The sequence below is a fragment of the Cebus imitator genome, unplaced genomic scaffold (genome assembly GCF_001604975.1).
Source record: "Cebus imitator isolate Cc_AM_T3 unplaced genomic scaffold, Cebus_imitator-1.0 Scaffold42, whole genome shotgun sequence".
NCBI classification, from domain to species: Eukaryota; Metazoa; Chordata; class Mammalia; order Primates; family Cebidae; genus Cebus; species Cebus imitator.
The window spans coordinates 15,783,773-15,802,212 of record NW_016107357.1 but is presented as its reverse complement, the minus strand read 5'-3'; the positions used below and the strand labels follow the sequence as shown (position 1 = coordinate 15,802,212).

Below are 18,440 nucleotides of genomic sequence, written 5' to 3'. Positions count from 1 at the left end.
GCCTCCCAAAGTGCTGGGATTACAGGCTTGAGCCACCGCGCCTGGCCGCGGTAACTTAAATTTTAAGAAGATACACAGTAAGACCATGTAAAAAAATAAAAATAAACTTTAAACTTTTTAAGAAGAATATTAAGAAATATAGTATTCAAAGATTTTTGAGTTTTAAAATATACAACAACAACAACAAAAATAAAATATACAACAACTCTTACAGTCCAGCAAAAGAAAAAAATGAGTATTTCAGAAAGATAGGGTAAATAATATTAATAGATAATTAGTAGAAAAATATGCAAAAGCCCAATAAATATATATTACTTTACATAATAATTTATTTTCAAATAATTCCAAATTTGCTATATAAATAATTCATGCAGTCTTCTTCACCAGACTGGCCAATTGTTAACATTCTATGTCGTTTGTAAGTATCACAGAGATATACATACAAATCTATGTATATATCTCTCTTCCATTATCTTTCTCTGTGTATGGAAGAGAGATATATACATAGATTTGTATGTATATCTCTGTATATATATATATATATATAAACACATATGTGTTATGTACTCATTATCATTATCTTTGAACTTTTTAAGAGCAAGCTTAAAACACGATGTACTGTCACCCATAGTACTCCAGTGTGTTATTCCTAAGAAATAGAACACTGTTTTACTTACCGTGTATCCAACGTTCCAAATCAGGCAGTCATTGTTGGTACAGTGATATCACCGTATCCACAGACCATCCCTTTCAGATTTCATCAAATCTAATAATGTCCTTTTCCTTTCTGGGCCATGGTTCTATCCAGGGACACAGGTTGCATTTGGTTGTCATGTTGCTTCAGACTACTTAAATCTAAAACTATGCCCTGTATTTCCCTAAATACAGCTTTTCTCTTGCATTTCATGTTCCTTAGAGTTTTAACAATTACAAACCCTACATTCTGTAGAATAACTTCAACGTTGGTCTGTCTACTTTTTCTCATTTCTGGTTACTTTTGGTAGGTATACTACAGAAAGATTGCTCTTTTGATATAACAGAAAGGTTGCTTTTTTTTGTTCCCAGTGCATAACATCACACAGTTAAACCATTAAAAATAATTCAGTAATATTCAAAAATGATGCAAATATTCTGTTTATCAAACCACTCATCAGCTTAGCATCTATTGCCAGCCCTCTGAATCAGCCACCTTTATGATGGTTGCCAAACATTGATTCTCTATCAGTTCCGTTACAGTTATTAACATTTTACTATAAAGAAGAGCTTTCTCTTTTCTACATGTTAAAACATTCATTCATTCATTTTTGTCAGTATGGACTCATGGATTTCATTTTTACTGAATGCATTGTAATTTGTTATCAATTTTTAAAACTGAGGTATAATTAATTTACTGTGGAATACACAGGTGTTAAGTTGATCAATTTGACATACATATATATCCCTAAGGAGATAATAGAACAAATAATATTTATTTTAATGCTCAAACTTTCCACCATTTGGCCAGTAAGAGGAAAACCCCTTCAAGTGCTTCCTGTGTCCCTTTGAAATGTCCCTATCATTAATCGCACCATTTTTTACTTTCTGACACAAGGTGTTTCAGATTCTTCTTGTACTTTTCTCTGTCCAACCTTGAAATCAACCATTTTTCTAAGGAATCTAATTCCTTTTAATGGAGAGAGTAATTTAGAAACCAAGATGTGGGCTGGGCACATTGGCTTATACCTGTAATCCCAGCCTTTGGAAGGCCAAGATCACCTGAGGTCAGGAGTTCGAGACCAGTCTGACCAACGTGGTGAAACCCTGTCTCTACTAAAAAATGCAAAAATTAGCCAGATCTGATGGCCGGTGCCGGTAATTCCAGCTACTTGGGAGACTGAGGCAGGAGAATTGCATGAGCCCTGGAGGCAGAGGTTGCAGTGAGCTGAGATCGTGCTACTGCACTCCAGCCTGGGCAACAGAGCAAGACTGCATCTCAAAAACAAAAAAGATTGAGAGAGAGAGAGAGAGAGAGAAATCAAGTTGCAGGCTATTGCTTTTTGTTGTTATTGTTGTTTCTGGGCTGTCTGTTGGTTGTTTTTAGTACTTTCTTGTTAGAGCTAGGAAAATATAGGGGGACACACACATCTATAAGAGCTCATTTATTTTTCTGTGTGTGTGTGTGTGTGTATGTATATTAAAAATACAAGCATGAACTCAAACCAAATTTCTAATTCCAGTTCAATATTTAGACTTCATTATAGTCTGCCCCCTTCCTTCCATTTTAACTTCTTTGGCAGTGGGAAACATGGCCCCACTATATTCAATGTATTGACTTATTTGATTAGTCAGTTTACTTACTTGGTCAGGGTAACGGATCTTCCAGCCTTGCTGCTCATCTTCTCTGTCCCTGTTCAGCTCTCACCCATGTCCTCAGCCTCCTCTTCACTGCCTTGTATATTCAGCATCTGTCCTTGTGCCTCTTCAACCCTTACCCCTTCACAAATCCATGTCCTTAGCGCCACATGAAAAGGGAAAGAAGAAATGGCCTCAGAGAATATTTTGAAGTTACATTCCTCAATGTATTCATTTTTTTATCTCTCCCCCCAAATTGTGCATTTTAAGCTTGGTTTTTAAATGCTGTTCTCTTTGGTATATAAATGTGAGTATATTTTCTTCATTCATTTTTTAGAAATTATCTCCACTATTTTGTTTATTGGGATTGTTATATATAAAATAGGCTGTTTTCATAGATTTATTGTCACATGGTGTGTGTTTAAGTACATTTATTACTGATTTTTTTTTTTTTTTTGGAGACAGAGTCTTGCTGTCAACCTGGCTGGAGTGCCGTGTTGCAATCACCGTTCACTGCAGCCTCAACTTTCTGAGCTCTAGCACTGCTCCTACCTCAGCCTCCCGAGTAGCTGGGACCACAGGCACATCCTACCACACCTGGCTAATTTTTATATTTCTGGTAGAGATGGGTGTCACCCTGTTACCCAGGCTGGTCATGAACTCCTGAGCTCAAGCAATCCACCCACCTTGGTCTCCCAATTCTGGAATTGCAGATGCGAGCCACTGCACTCAGCCTACTGATGGTTTTTATGATCAAATTTAATACTCTTGTTTTCTGATTCCCCTGGCTACATTGGCACTGTAACCAATTTGAATGCCTTACTTTTTTTTTTTTTCGAGACAGAGTCTTGCTCTGTCGCCAGGTGGCAGACTGGAGTGCAGTGGCGCAATCTCGGCTCGCTGCAACCTCCGCCTCCCGGGTTCAAGCAATTCTTCTGCCTCAGCCTCCCGAGCAGCTGGGACTACAGGCACACACCACCATGCCCAACTAATTTTTGTATTTTTTAGTAGAGACATGGTTTCACCATGTTGGCCAGGATGGTCTCCATCTCTTGACCTCATGATCCGCCCACCTCGGCCTCCCAAAGTGCTGGGATTACAGGCGTGAGCCACTGCGCCCGGCCCCTTGAACGCCTTACTTTTAAAAAGAAACTACCTCAATAAAATGTCATCTATCATGTTTTGCTTTTTAAAAAAATCTCAAATGAATATTTTCTAGTCATTATCAGTGTTAGGCAGCCATTTGAAAAATTGATTTAACTATTGTCTTTCTAAAACTTAATTTATGTATTTGATGTGCTGCAGCCCAGAGACACATTAGAGATTACTGTTGATTCATTTGTGCACTTCTCTGCTTCCTTGGTATTTTGGCATTTTGAAGGATTATTATCCACTAATAGCTAATTTTAAAATTGCTTATGCTTTTTAGTGTTCCCATGGAATTCAGTGGTTTTTAGGTGCCAGTTAAGACAGTTGGTAGACTGCCTAGAAAAATAATTATTTAAGCAGTGCTGGATAACTGTGAGGTAGCTGTTGCCTTGACAACCAGAAAACTGTGCTGTTTGCTAAACAAAGGGATGGTAATTTAGTAGTTTAATTTCCTTTTTGACATGGAGGTGCTACATAAAAACATCTTATTTTAGCCTCTGAGATAATCCATATTATTGATCAGAATTAGAGAAGCAGAGCAAAAAGAAAAGGCAAGAGTAGTTTTTTTGTTTTTGTTTTTTTTTGGCTACATAAAGATAGACATTCATATTTATCAGGGTCGGTGTTGGTGAAAAGAACCTTAGTTAACCTGCCAAGATAATTCTTATTATGTCTCTAAATTGGACCAAAGTAAATTAGCCTCAAAATACTGGTGTAATCTTGGTACACTAAGGGTTGTGATACACTTTGTTACGGAGCATCCCCGCAAAGATTTAAGATTTTCTTTCTGCTGGAGTTCAACATGATTACTTTATGTCTGAATTGAATAAGGGAGAAACTATTTTAAAGGAACCCCGCTTCTCCCACATGTATACACAGTTACACTGCCATCTGCTCTATTTATTTGGTGATTTTTTTAATGAATTAACCCATTTGTATATAGACTTAAACATTTTTTTTTTTAAACAATTGCCTCCCAGGTTGTAAAAGTAAAAATAATAGCCTTTATTTGGCACTGTGTTTTGGGCCCTCTTCTAAGCGTTTTATATGTACCATCTTACCCCTCATCCTTGTGAGAGAACCGTTCTTTTATGCTGAGGCACTTAGCTAGGTGGCTTAGCCAAAGGCCACCTCACTACTAAGGGATAGATTTGAACCTAGGCATCTAATTTAAGAATGTATGCTTTTTTTTTTTTTTTTTTTAAGTACTAAGCTCTTGAAAAGGATTTCTTCCCCTCTTGTGGATACTATGAATTATTAAAACAGTTTAATTATTTATTTTTTTAAGTCAAGGTCTCATTGTCTCCCAGGCTGGAGTGCAGTGGCACAATCTCTGCTCACTGCAACCTCAGCCTCTTGGGCTCAAGTGGTCCTCCCACCTTTGCCTCCCTCGTAGCCAGGACTACAAGCAGGTGCCACCATGCTTGGCTAATTTTTGTATTTTTAGTAGAAACAGGGTTTCGCCTTGTTGCCCAGTCTGATCTCGAACTTCTGAGCTCGGGCAATCCTCCCACTTAGGCCTCCCAAAGTTTTAGGATTACAGGTGTGAGCCACTGTTCTTGGCCTAGGAACCTGTGTTCAAATTACTGTATTATACTGATTTTTTCATATAGAGGCTTGCTCCGTTGCCTGGGTTGGAGTGGTGCAATCTCAGGTCACTGCAACCTCTGCTTAGTAGGTTCAAGTAATTCCCCTGCTTCAGCCTCCTGAGTAGCTAGGATTATAGGCATGGACCACCATGCCTAAGTTTTGTATTTTTGGTAGAGACTGAGTTTCACCATGTTGGACCAGCTGGTCTTGAACTCCTGACCTCATGATCTGCCTGCCTCGGCCTCCCAGTGCTGGAATTACAGGCATGAGCCACTGTGCCCAGCCTAATTTTTTTTTTTTTTTTTTTTTTTTGAGACAAAGTTTCACTCTTTTTTGCCCAGGCTGAAGTGCAATGGCATGGTATCGGCTCACTGCAACCTCCGCCTCCTGGGCTCAAACGATTCTCCTACCTCAGCCTCCCGAGTAGCTGGGATTACAGGCGCCAACCACCACTCACAGGTAATTTTTTGTATTTTAAGTAGAGATGGGGTTTCACCATGTTGGCCAGGCTAGTCTTGAACTCCTGACCTTCAGGTGATCACTCGCCTCAGCCTCCCAAAGTGCTGGGATTATAGGCGTGAGCCACTACACCCAGCCAAAATGTGATTTTGCCCCACGAATATTAAGAAGAAGTAAGGAAGGGAACCGCATCTGAATTTGCATTGATAAAATGACTTGTTTGTCCACATCAGGTGTTTAATAATATTAATTATAAGTTGCTAGCTGACTACTTCAGACATTACAACTGAGTGCTTTCTAATATTGACGCTATTTTTTTGATGTAGCAGCTGAAGCTTAGAGAGGTTCGGTAGCCTACAAAAACTCATACATTTGGTTTAAGGAGTAGAGCTTGTATTAGGACCTTGCCTTTCAGCTTTGAAAGCCTGTGCTGTTAATCAGCCTGCTCTATTACCTCATATTAAACTATTGATAGAGTGATACCTTATGCCAAGCTAAAATTACATACTAAAATCTGACCATCTCGGTTATGGATTTGATTTGGGTTTCTGTGGAAAGTCTCATTCGTATTTTGGTTGGCATTTTAAAATAGTTTGATAGTTTCACTTCTAGATGATTATATAAGTCTCAAAAATCCCATTCTGACCACCATTGTAATGCCAATGCTTTGATATAGGCTTGTTGAACAATTATGTGTAAAATTCAAATTATTGTGCTAAATGAGAATTTAGGAACAGAAAAGTAACTTACCTAACATGATGTATAATAAATAGAGGCAGCAGCAGTAAGATCGGAACACAGATCACTGCTTTTTCTGTGCTCTTTCTAACAAATTAACACTGCTCTAATAATGTATTTCAGTTGTAGCAGTTTTTATTAGACTTTGGTTTCCCTCTGCAATTCTTTCTAAAGCATTTTCTTTGTATGCCTTCTAATTCCTTTTCATATGGTCTAGCATGGAGGAAAGAAAATATTACCCTTTAAAAGAATAATTTGCCCCACAATAATTTGAAGTGATTAGTACCCTTCTTCTGTCAACATGGGTTTTTATGTTGCTGAAGATGTGGAATGGGCTTAATTTGGGGGGAATCCCTCTAGAAAATTCAGCTTTAATAAATTTGCCCAATAAGCAAATCTACAGTTTGCTGTAGTTAAAATGTTGCTAGTGTCTGTGAATATTAAAAGAATACAAAAATGGGTTTCTGAATACTAATAGTCTAAAGATGTTACTGTTCTGTACCCATTTTTTGTTCAGAATTCTCTATTAAAAATTTAAAAATATACCAATTCCTAAATATTTATATGTTCCTCAGTAGGTACAAATGTGCAAATTTTTCATAATTTCAGCTTCCTCATCAGTTTTCATTTATTTTTAACTATATTGTTTGTCTCTGAAAATAAAATTTTACTGGCTAATAGGGCAGAATGTGTTAATAAAGGAGGCCGCAAATTGTGGAAAGTTAAGAGCCTGTGGTCATGAAGACTGCCCTACCCATTTGGGTTTTTATAGCAGTAATACTCAGTATCAATTGAATCACAAAGTGAATGGAAATTTCCTTCAATTTTTTTTTCTCTCTTTAAAAACTTTTTAAAAATACTTGATTAACAAGTAAAGCTTGAACATATTCAGTATGTACAACATGACGAATTGATATACATGTACATTTTATGGTTAGCACAGTTAAATTAACACGTGACCGGGCGCAATGGCTCACACCTGTAATCCCAGCACTTTGGGAGTCCGAGGCAGGTGGATCATGAGATCAGGAGTTTGAGACCAGCCTGGCCAACATATAGAAACCCCGTCTCTACTAAAAATACAAAAAATTAGCCAAGTGTGGTGGTGGGCGCCTGTCATCCCAGCTACTTGGGAGGCTGAGGCAGGAGAATTGCTTGAACCAGGGAGGCGGAGGTTGCAGTGAGCTGAGATCGTGCCATTGCATTCCAGCCCAGGCAACAGTTCAAGACTCCATCTCAAAAAAAATAAATAAATAAAAATTAAACACATTAATTATCACTTAATGCTGTGCATTATATTCCCATCCTTATAATTTATATATATATATTTTTAAATGATTGAGACGGGATCTTGCTATGTTGCTTGGGCTGATTTCAAACTCCTGGGCAATCCCCTTTGCCTCGGCCTCCCAGATTGTTGAGATTACAGGTGTGAGCCACAATGTGTGGCCATTTTTATTATTTTTGAGTGAAGCGCTTTGAGTCTCTTTTCATATTCTTGCTAAAATAAAGTCTCTAGTATGTCTGGAATTTAATCATAATTTTGGCCAGGAAAAATGATATTTTAAGAGACCTACAAGAGGTAGGTAAAGTAGAAATGCATTTATTCGCTAGGTACAGCAGCAATATAAAGTTATCAAGTTGTTAATAATATAAAAAAATTAAAAAGTATTAGTGCAGAGATGATTATCTTTCTATGAGAGTATATTCCTGTTAACGGGAATGAACTGGTGAATAGGCATTTTCCTAGGTCAATTAATTGTATACTCGATATGTTTTGAGTTTACTGGCTTTTTTTTTTTTTTTTTTTTTTTTTTTTTTTTTTTTTTTTTTTTTTTTTTTTTTTGAGTCTTACTGTGTCTCCCAGGCTGGAGTGTAGTGGTGCGATCTCGGCTCACTGCAACCTCTGCCTCCCAGGTTCAAGTGGTTCTGTGCCTCAGCCTCCCAAGAAGCTGGGATTGCAGATGTCTGCCACCATACCCAGCTAATTTTTTGTTTTTTTAGTAGATATGGGGTTTCACAATCTTGGCCAGGCTGGGCTTGAACTCCTGACCTCTTGATCCACCTGCTTCATCCTCCCAAAGTGCTGGGATTACAGGCATGAGCCAGTGCACCCGGCCAAGTTTACTTTTTATGGAATGTGAAACAATGGCTATTGGGGAGGTCTGATATAATTGTGGGCACTTCTATTATAGCACTAGAATATCTTTTTTTTCCCTTTTTCTTTGGGAAATAGATTACTCTGTTGATAGCTATAACTTCTAGGGGAGAATTTATTTTAAAATCTAAATGAAATTGATTCTTTATTTGTTACTGATAACAGCCTTTTCCACTTTACGTTCTGTAGAATTTCTGTAGGATGTTAATAGATGTCAATAGAAAAGAAAGAGTTTTTTGGACAATAGATTGGGAAATGCTGAGTTAAAATGTAATCGTTTTCTCTATTATGTGTATATATATATATGTGTGTATATATATATATATGTGTGTGTGTATATATATGTGTGTGTGTGTGTGTATATATATATATATATATATATGTGTGTGTGTGTGTGTGTATATATATATATATATATATATATATATATATAGGTTTCTCAGATCTTTCAGCTTACATTTAGGAATCTCCAAAGTTCAGGCAGAGAAGTAATCAATTCATTTTTTGATTTTCCCCTGACTCATACCTCCTTTCCTTTTGGTAGAATGTCTTGGGATGTTAGTACTTCTTATAAAGCACTTTGGAAAAAGTTACTTACATGATTTTCCTTTGGCTATGGAATTAATATAAGCAGAAGAACTCCTAGGAATAAAGATATAGAAATGTACCTGATTATAAAACGTGAGAGCAGCTATTGAAAACTAAGTCACAACTGAGGAAACATAAATATTACTTAAGGAAGAAGAATAAATATCCAGTGAACCCCTCTTATTACAGTATTTGAGACATTTTGGCTTCACAGTTTTATTTGAGACTTTCCAGATTGGATTTCTTCACAATAGTTTTTACCAATAGTTTAAATATACTTACTTTTCTCCCTTGTAGGCTGTACTACATTATTTTTTGTTTGCTTTTTTGAGACAAGGTGTCACTCTCTTGCCCAGGCTAGAGTTCAGTGGCATGATCACAGTTCACTCCAGTCTCGACCTGTTGGGGTCAAGCAATCCTCTCACTTCAGTTTTAATAAGTAGCTAGGAGTACAGGCATAGCACCACAGCCAGCTAGTTTTTTGTTTGTTTGTTTGTTTGTTTGTTTTATTTTGTAGAGGTGAGATCTCCGTATGTTGCTCAGGGTGGTCTCAAACTCCTGGGCTCAAGTGATCCTCCAGCCTTGGCCTCCCAGTGTGCTGGGATTATAGGCATGAGCCACCACACCAGGCCCTATACTGCCTTAGACTTTTCTAGGTAGAGATACAACAGAGCTATTCTGAATTTGGATAACTGACAATATGGAGCCTCAATATTAGAAGAGTTTTTGGTTATTTTGTTTCCCCCAGCATTTGAGCTTTAAAGGTCTGCCTTCTGCTCAATGGATCCTTTTCTTTAAGTGGCCATAGGATAAATAAATATTTGAATGAACAGGTGACTGAGGGGGTATACTTGTGAGTGAGCTAATTCTTATCATGGACCATATGTATTTAATAGAAATAAAATACCCTTATATTTTATATGATATACATTTAAATAGGCTTTATGATAAATATTTCACTTTTTAAAGTTTATAGTATTTTATAGATTGGTCTTGTTAACAAATACATTCCACATTAATAACTGTTACAGCTTAACAGAATTAGGGTCACTATCTATCCTGAGGTCTGATTGTGGGAAAGAATTAAGAGAATTTATATCTAATTATATTTCTTTGCATTTTTAGGCCCTTGATGAGCCTCCCTATTTGACAGTGGGCACTGATGTGAGTGCTAAATACAGAGGAGCTTTTTGTGAAGCCAAGATCAAGACAGCAAAAAGACTTGTCAAAGTCAAGGTACAGTATTTATAGATTTTATAAATTATATGTTCAGCATTTGATATTTAAACTATTTGATGAGTGTATTTAAGAATTATTTTTCTGCAAAATAAGTTTCTAGGAGTGAAAGTTGTAAAAATACCTCAAAACAAAGCATTTTTTGTTATTTTAAAAATATTCTAATTGGAATGAATTTAGATTATCACAGTTGGTATTTTGAATGCCATTTCACTATAGATGTCGTACTGTTTGTATAGTGTTTTAGAGCTGGAGAGGAACTCAGAAGTCATCTAGTTTAATTGCTTCATTTTATTACAAGAAAAATGAGGCTCAGAGAGGGTTAGTGATTTCTCCAAGGCCATTATACCAAATTCATGGCAGAATTGGAACTACCATAATTTATGAATTTAAGTCATTTCCCCTACCATTTCAGCCATAACATTGGACTGTGACTTGTAATTGATGGTGCCTTAGGTAACAGTGAAATAACGTACATGTAGTTGTTGACTCCTTATGCTCTGCGTTTTCTTGAAACATCTTTCTAAAGTACTTGAGTTTTGTCTTAATGTAGAAAAAGGAATGTAATTGCTTCTATTTTAATAAATTATCAGCATTGAAAAATACCAGATGAGTAAACTTGAATGTAGATATTTATTCGTTTATCTATAATTTATTGAGTAACAAACCATTTGTAGGGAACTTTTTGGTGGGAAGGAAGATGGGTATATTAGGTTGAGATTGACCCTGATCTGTCCTCAAGGAATTTATGATCTAGATTAGCCATACCTTTCAAACCATTGGTTTTTATCTCACCAATTAAATGGGCTATAGAGGTGTTGTACTTCTGTGTAGGATATCAGTCTCTTCTAGAGCTTTTACCATGCCTATATCCCTTATGTGTGTATATGTTGAAAAAGCTACCTTGGTGATTCTAATTTGCACTCCTGGTTGAGAGCCATTTTGATAAGGCCTTTAAATTAACTATAAACTGTTATGATGCTTGTCGTGGCCCACCCTACCTTCAGTTTCCACATGCTCGGTGGTTGGTGCTTTTATAGTATGCATTACCTATTCTGGCTTTACACACTAGTATTCCCTGAGCACTGTTTTTTGCTAGTACTATCCTATAGATGAAGAGAAAACCTTCCATCTATTTATCTATCTATCTGTCATCTATCTGTTTCTATTTCAGAACTACTGGTAGCACATGTATCACCTTTGTGTGAAGTAGACAAAAGCCCTCCCTCATGGTGGAAAGCCTCCTTAGCAGAACTTGGCATACAGATAGCAACTTTGTGCCAGTTGGAAAAGACATTCTATTTGGACAGCTGTGTCACTCTAGGACCCATGCTTTGCCCCACAAAGCAAAGGCTGGGTTTCAGCCCCAACTTGCATTCTTAGCTGCATATTTCCCATGTAATGAATGAACCAGGAAAATGACATGTAGCAGTCCTGCCATTTCTTGCTGTAAATGAAAGGAACGAAACTCTTACCAGACTCTATTGCCTCTATTGATAGCACAGAGTACCTTGTGCCTTATAAGTAATGAATATCTAAAGCTTACTTTTAATTTTTTTGGCTGCCCTAAACATTTGTTTCTATGGAGGTAGTGTACATTAAAACACATACACAAGGAAAAAGAAATTGTTTTTAGTTCAGTTATTTTTGTCAGCAGATAGGGGGATGTATTTCTTAATATGTTTGACTATGATTCAAAGTTTAATATATCTTCAACAGATTTGTTTATATGTTGCCACTACCTGTTTTGATTTATTGAATGTTTACTATATACTAAGCTCTGTCTGAAGGTGAAACTCTAGTGTTAAGACCTAGTCCCCAACTATAAGTTGCTTATAGTTTAAGTGAACGGCACAGATACCTAAACATGTGATTTACATAAAGTGTGACAGTGCTTTTGTATAACACAGAAATGCCTGGGATGCTGTGGGTATAAGGTATCTCCTTTCATAACTGGTTTGTGAGTGAGCCTGCCTGTTATCTAAAATAATTATCACATATATCTGATAAAGACCATGTTAATGATTCAATCCCTATAAGAACTCTTTTACCTTATATAGGGAAAACAACTGTTTTGTGTACTGAGTAGTTGAAGCTGTCTTGTTTTTCACCAGCTAATTAAATATTTAAATTTGAAGTCAGTATTTTAACTTACTCTTTTCACATCTGGTTTCCCATTCTCAGATTTCTGTAATGATATAAATTCTGGAGCTAGACTGCATACATTTAAATATCAGCTCTACCATGTCTAGTTCTTTGATCTTGGACCAGGTACTTAGACTTTCTGTTTCTCAGTTTTCTTTTTCTTTTTTTTTTTGAGGTGGAGTCTCACTCTGTCCCCCAGGCCGGAGTGCAGTGACGCAGTCTCGGCCCACTGCAGCCTCCACCTCACAGGCTCAAGCGATTCTCCTGCCTCAGCCTCTGGAGTAGCTGGGATTACAGGCATGTGCCACCATGCCCAGCTAATTTTTGTATTTTTAGTAGAGATGGGGATTCATCATGTTAGTCAGGCTGGTCCCGATCTCCCAACCTCAGGTATTCTGCCTGCCTCAGCCTCTCAAAATACTGGGATTACAGGCATGAGCCACCATACTCAGCCTGTTTCTCAGTTTTCTTATCAGCAAAATGGGAACAGTTATACCTGCCTAATAGGGTTTTCGTGAAGATTAAATGTTTGGTACTTGAGGCTGAAGCTCAGATTTCAGTAAGTGTTTGCTGCTACTGTTTATTATTAAGGTAGGTCTTCACAAAATGATACAATACCTAATAGCCTAAAATCCCCATATCTTTCTTTCTCATTTTTTAGGAAAAGCAATTTGACAACTAAATTAATAGCTGATAGTATTGAAATAAAGAATGATATGTGGGACTGGGTGCAGTGGCTTACGCCTGTCATCCCAGCACTCTGGGAGATGAAGGTGGGTGGACCAGTTGAGGTTAGGAGTTTGAGACCAGCCTGGCCAACGTGGTGAAACCCCATCTCTGCCAAAAGTACAAAAATTAGTTGGCCTAGTCGTAGGTGCCTGTAATGCTAGCTCCAGCTGAGGCAGGAGGATCACTTGAACCTGGGAGGTGGAGGTTGCAGTGAGCCAAGATCACGCTGCTGCACTCCAGCCTGGGTGTCAAAGTGAGACTCTGTCTCAAAAAAAGAAAAAAGTTAAAAGAAAAAGAATGATATGTGGAACATCTAGTAATTTAGATGTGCTATCATTGATTATTTTTGAAAACTCAGATACAGTCTGGGCAGTTGTCTGTTTAAATAATTTTTTAGTTAATCTAAGGGATTGAGATGTATAAACTAGGCAGCTATTTTTTATTTCTTTGAATACAAATGAATAGTTGGCACATTGATGAGCTTGTGTTGCTTGGTTTATTTTTGGTGGCTAATTAAACTTATAATCTCTAGGTGACATTTAGACATGATTCTTCAACAGTGGAAGTTCAGGATGACCACATAAAGGGCCCACTAAAGGTAATTCATGTATTCATTGTTAATTCTAATGATTGTTTGGAAAACAATAATTACACTTGGTAATTTTCTTTTAATTCATTGGCTCTTTTGTTATTGAGTTGATAAACTCAATATGTAATTTTCTCTAAAAAGAGTAATGGAAAAAATAGATTTTATCTCAGCGACTCAGGAGGCTGAGGCAGAGGATCACTTGAGGCCAGGAGTTCAAGGTTGCAGTGAGTTATGATTGTGCACACTGCACTTGGGGACAGCCTAAGGTGTCCTCTTAAAAAACTGATTTAATATTAAATAATAACTGATATGTTAGTAGAACCAAACAGTTTATTCAGATGAGCACCAAAGAAGCACTGATCTGTTTTAATTCCACCATATTTCCATATTAAAATGATGGATTTTCCAAAAGTAATAGATGATGAACTCTAGGGATTAGTGATGTCGGGTCCATGATGATCTGAAAAGTGAGAAGGTTAGAAAACAAAAAATCAGAGCTCTTACTTCTTTGGAGCAGCTACTGGAACTGGGAAATGCAATATTTTAGGAGTCATCAAGCCTTCATGCTAACAGCTGGAGAGTTTTATTTATTTGCATTCATTTTTCCTCATTGGCAAGTGAAATAAATGCTGCTTTACTTTTGCCAGTGAGCAAGCTGAAAGAGAATGTGTGGGTAAACCACTATGTGCTCTTTGGCTGGTTTAGGGCCAAAAGGAAACCCCAGAGCAATTTTTAAATTGTCCCTGTCCTTCCCGAGGTTCCTTCAAAGAAGAGTGGAAATGCAGGGCAATGACAGTCAGTTTCACAGATGGTGGTACTCACAGTATAATCTACTGACCCTGGGGGTCCCCAGAACTCTTTTGGGGGATTGTTAAGTATAAAACTTTTCATAATAGAACTTAGGTATTATTTGCCTTTTTTTAGTACATTAACATTTTCACTGATGGTACAAAAATATTGATGGGTAAAACTGCTGGCACTTTTCTTTTTTTTGAGACGGTGTCTCGCTCTGTTGCTCCAGCTGGAGTGCAGTGGCATGATCTCCGCTCACTGCAACCTCCACCTCCCAGGTTCAAGTAATTCTCCTGCCTCAGCCTCCCGGGGAGCTGGGATTACAGTCGCCTGCTACCACACCTGGCTATTTTTTATATTTTTGGTAAAGACAGGGTTTCACCATGTTGGCCAGGCTGGTCTCGAACTCCTGACCTCAAGTGATCTGCCCGCCTCGGGCCTCCTGAAGTGCTGGGATTACAGGCGTGAGCCACCACACCTGGCCAACTGCTGGCACTTTTAAATCAAGACAGTAATCATTTTATTCTTCACCGTCTCACACTCAGTTGAAACAAACCCACGTTTTGGTTTGCTCATTTATCTTTTAAAAGTTTTTCTAACATGTTAAAAATACTTTAGGTAGGAGCTATTGTGGAAGTGAAGAATCTTGATGGTGCGTATCAGGAAGCTGTTATCAATAAACTAACAGATGCGAGTTGGTACACTGTAGGTAAGAAAATAAATTTTCTTTAAAAATGTATGTTTAGTTACACAAAGAAAACTTAAAACAATGCAAATAAAATAGAATTTCTTGGATTCACTGCCTCCCTTCATACTGTAGATATTATTACTCTTACTGGTTATCTTTCCAGATCTTTTAAAAATTTATTTCCAAAGTGTATATATGTGTATATAACAAAATTTGAAATTATGTAATGTATACATTATGCAATTAGAACTCTAGCTTCTTTTTACTTCAAAGTGTATCTTAAAGAAATTTTTTTCACATCTTATTTTTAAGTTTATAGTTTAGTAATGTTAAGGATATTCATGTTGTTTTATAGTAGAAGTTTCTTTTGACTGTATATATATGTGGCTCCCATCAGAAAACAAAGTAGTAATATATTTTATAATAGTTGATGTGCTAATTTATTTTTTCTTACTGATGATGTTGCCAGTTTTCTTACTATTACAATAAATGCTAGATTGAATGTCTTTTGTACATGCATGTTTATCCTAGTACTTCTTGACTGCATATACTGAGAAATAGAGATGAAGAAACATACACTCTTAAGACTTTAGTAGTTAATGAAAACTGCCTTCCTAAAAGACATTGTCGGTTTTCTCAATCCTTGTCAGATTTTTTTTTGTTTGTTTTCTTTTTTGTTTTGTTTTACTATTCAAAACAAATCCTTGTCAGATTTTGTCACTTTAAAAAATTTTTTTGCTAATTTGGACATAAAGTAATATCTCAGTTTTGTTTTAATATGCCCCTCACTAGTAATATGATTACTAGTGAGATTGAACTTCTTTTCACATGTTTATTGAAAGGAACATAATTTCATTTGTGTTTTTTCTGCTTTGAGTGGCTGACTCTTGTATTCTTTCCCTTTTACTCTTGAGATGATTTATCTTTTTCTTATTATTTTTAGGATATGTGTTCTTTATATATTTTGGATTAACCATTTACTATTTCAGTTACAAATATTTTTCTCCTGTTGCTTTATTCTTATCTCTGCTTTTAATTTTCATGTAGTTAGTTTTTGTGTGGTCACCTTTTATAATTTTAGTTTCAAATCTTAAGAAAGCCTTCCATTGATGTTATAAATCTGTCTTCAAAATTTTAATAAATCTTTTGTTTTACAAATAGATTTTGATTTCACCTACAGTAGTATATATTTTTTCTAACATTCTGAAATAATGATTAAAAATTATTTTTCCTAGATTGATAGCCATTCAGTATTATTTATTAAAGGTAACAACTTTTACCATTTAATGACCACAGAGGTTAAAGCAAACACCTAGTAAAATGTTTTCGGTAATATCAGAGTTTGCTAGAACTTTCAGATAGTGTAGGTGAGTTTTGTTTATACATTTTTGGTGTGAGAATAAAACCTGGTGAAAATAGAGGGAAAATTACTTAATTTTGAGACATAAGGAAATATTTGACTTCATGTAAGTGACAAGACTGAGCAATTCTGTGTAGTAAGTCTATATGGTGATCAGTTGTAATAGTCTACTAAATGTGACATTTGTGTATTTTAGTTATATCATTTAAAAGATGTACTGAAAACTATCCAGTCTCACATAATTAATGTAAGTTGTTATATAACACATAAGAATCTCATTTTAGTTCAGTCAGTAAGGAAAGGGTATTGCCTTTCTTTTAACCATTAATCACTTCTCAATAAATGTGAGATACTGTTGAGCATCAGAAACAAAAAAAATGAAAAAAAATCTAATTTTAGTAGGGAGGCAGAAACTGTAATTTCTAAAATCAAGGTCTGGTAACATTATTTAAAACAGAGGTACTCTCGTTCCATGATTTCTAAGGAATGTAGTATATCCCCAAATTATTTATGTACATCACAAATTTATGCATATCATACAAATATTCATACATTCTTTATTAACTTATGGTGGTTTTGCTGGGATGTTTTAAGAACTTCATTTTTATTAAAAATTTTCCACTGCTTTATTGAGATTTAATTGACGAAATTATATAAATGTATATATAACATGATGATTTCATGTGCAAATATATTTTGAAATAATTAGTGCAACCAGGTTGCTTAACGTTTCCATCACCTTTTAGTCGACATTTTAGTTTAAGTCAGTCGTTTTCAACCAGGGATGAATTTACTCCCTAGGAGACATTTGGCAATGTTTAGGGACATTTTAGATTGTCACAGCTGGGAAGGGGGTGTTACTGGCACCTAGTGGGTAGAGGTCAGGAGTGCTGCCAAGTATCCTGCAGTACACAGGACAGGCCCGCCACAACAGAATTTTCTAGCACACTATGTCACAAGTGACAGTGCTAAGGATAAGAAACCCTACTTTAAATCATGAAAATACAGTTATTTTTAAAAGGGGCAGACTGCATAAATTTGTAATCTTTCTCTTTCTTAGGTAAGTCTGTCAATATCTGTCAGTAGGAAAACTTGGCTTTTTTTTTTTTTTTTTTTTTTTTTTTTTTTTTTTTTTTTTTTTTTTTTTTTTTTTTTTTAACCATCTTGAGAAGAGTTAATGGTATTTAAATGGTTTCCTCTTGAAATACCAACTTCTTATTTTTATTTGGTATGTCCTGTTTCAGGGAAGATGTTTTCATTTTATATATATCGTTTCTTTTTCACTAGAAATTGAAAAAGTTACTTTAATAACTCTGTATGTGAAGTTACGCCCTGAAAACATAAAATGTGAATTGAATTCCAAATGTAGTCTTAAAGAGTAGATCTATTTGCACTAAGAAAATCATAATACATATCATATCATTAATCCTTGAAAAAAATCCTTCAGTAGCTTCCGTTTTTACCCCTTGTCATAGTTTTCGATGATGGAGATGAGAAGACACTGAGACGATCTTCACTGTGCCTGAAAGGAGAGAGGCATTTTGCTGAAAGTGAAGTAAGTCATCATTTAAGAAATGAACATGTCTTAATGTTTTTTATTGGGAGGAGTAAATTTTTGCTTTCTTAACTCAGTCAACATACTTACTACTCAGGAAAGTTCATTAATACCACCATCATGGTGTAATCTGTGAAGCCTATTTAATAAGGCCCTTTGTTTGAGCACCAGGTTGTCTTCTTTTTTGTCTGTGTAAAGTGTTTTAGTATTTGTCTGCAGAGAAAATACAATGGGCTTGCCGGGCGCGGTGGCTCAAGCCTGTAATCCCAGCACTTTGGGAGGCCGAGGCGGGTGGATCGCGAGGTCAAGAGATCAAGACCATCCTGGTCAACA

General features: G+C 36.2%; 1 protein-coding gene across 7 annotated transcripts in view; it reads left to right on the top strand.

Moving 5' to 3' along the window:
- ARID4B (AT-rich interaction domain 4B) overlaps nucleotides 1-18,440 on the top strand; it is a 178,010-nt gene that overhangs the window by 64,104 nt on the left and 95,466 nt on the right. For all 7 annotated transcript variants that reach the window (XR_001824541.2, XM_037737795.1, XM_017526574.2 and 4 more), the window contains exons 3-6: nucleotides 10,139-10,249; nucleotides 13,656-13,721; nucleotides 15,123-15,213; nucleotides 18,028-18,107. Coding sequence is in view for 6 of the 7 variants with exons in the window: in XM_037737795.1 (XP_037593723.1) it covers nucleotides 10,139-10,249; nucleotides 13,656-13,721; nucleotides 15,123-15,213; nucleotides 18,028-18,107 (348 nt within the window). In the remaining variant the exon portion in view is untranslated. The remainder of the gene's footprint in view (nucleotides 1-10,138; nucleotides 10,250-13,655; nucleotides 13,722-15,122; nucleotides 15,214-18,027; nucleotides 18,108-18,440) is intronic.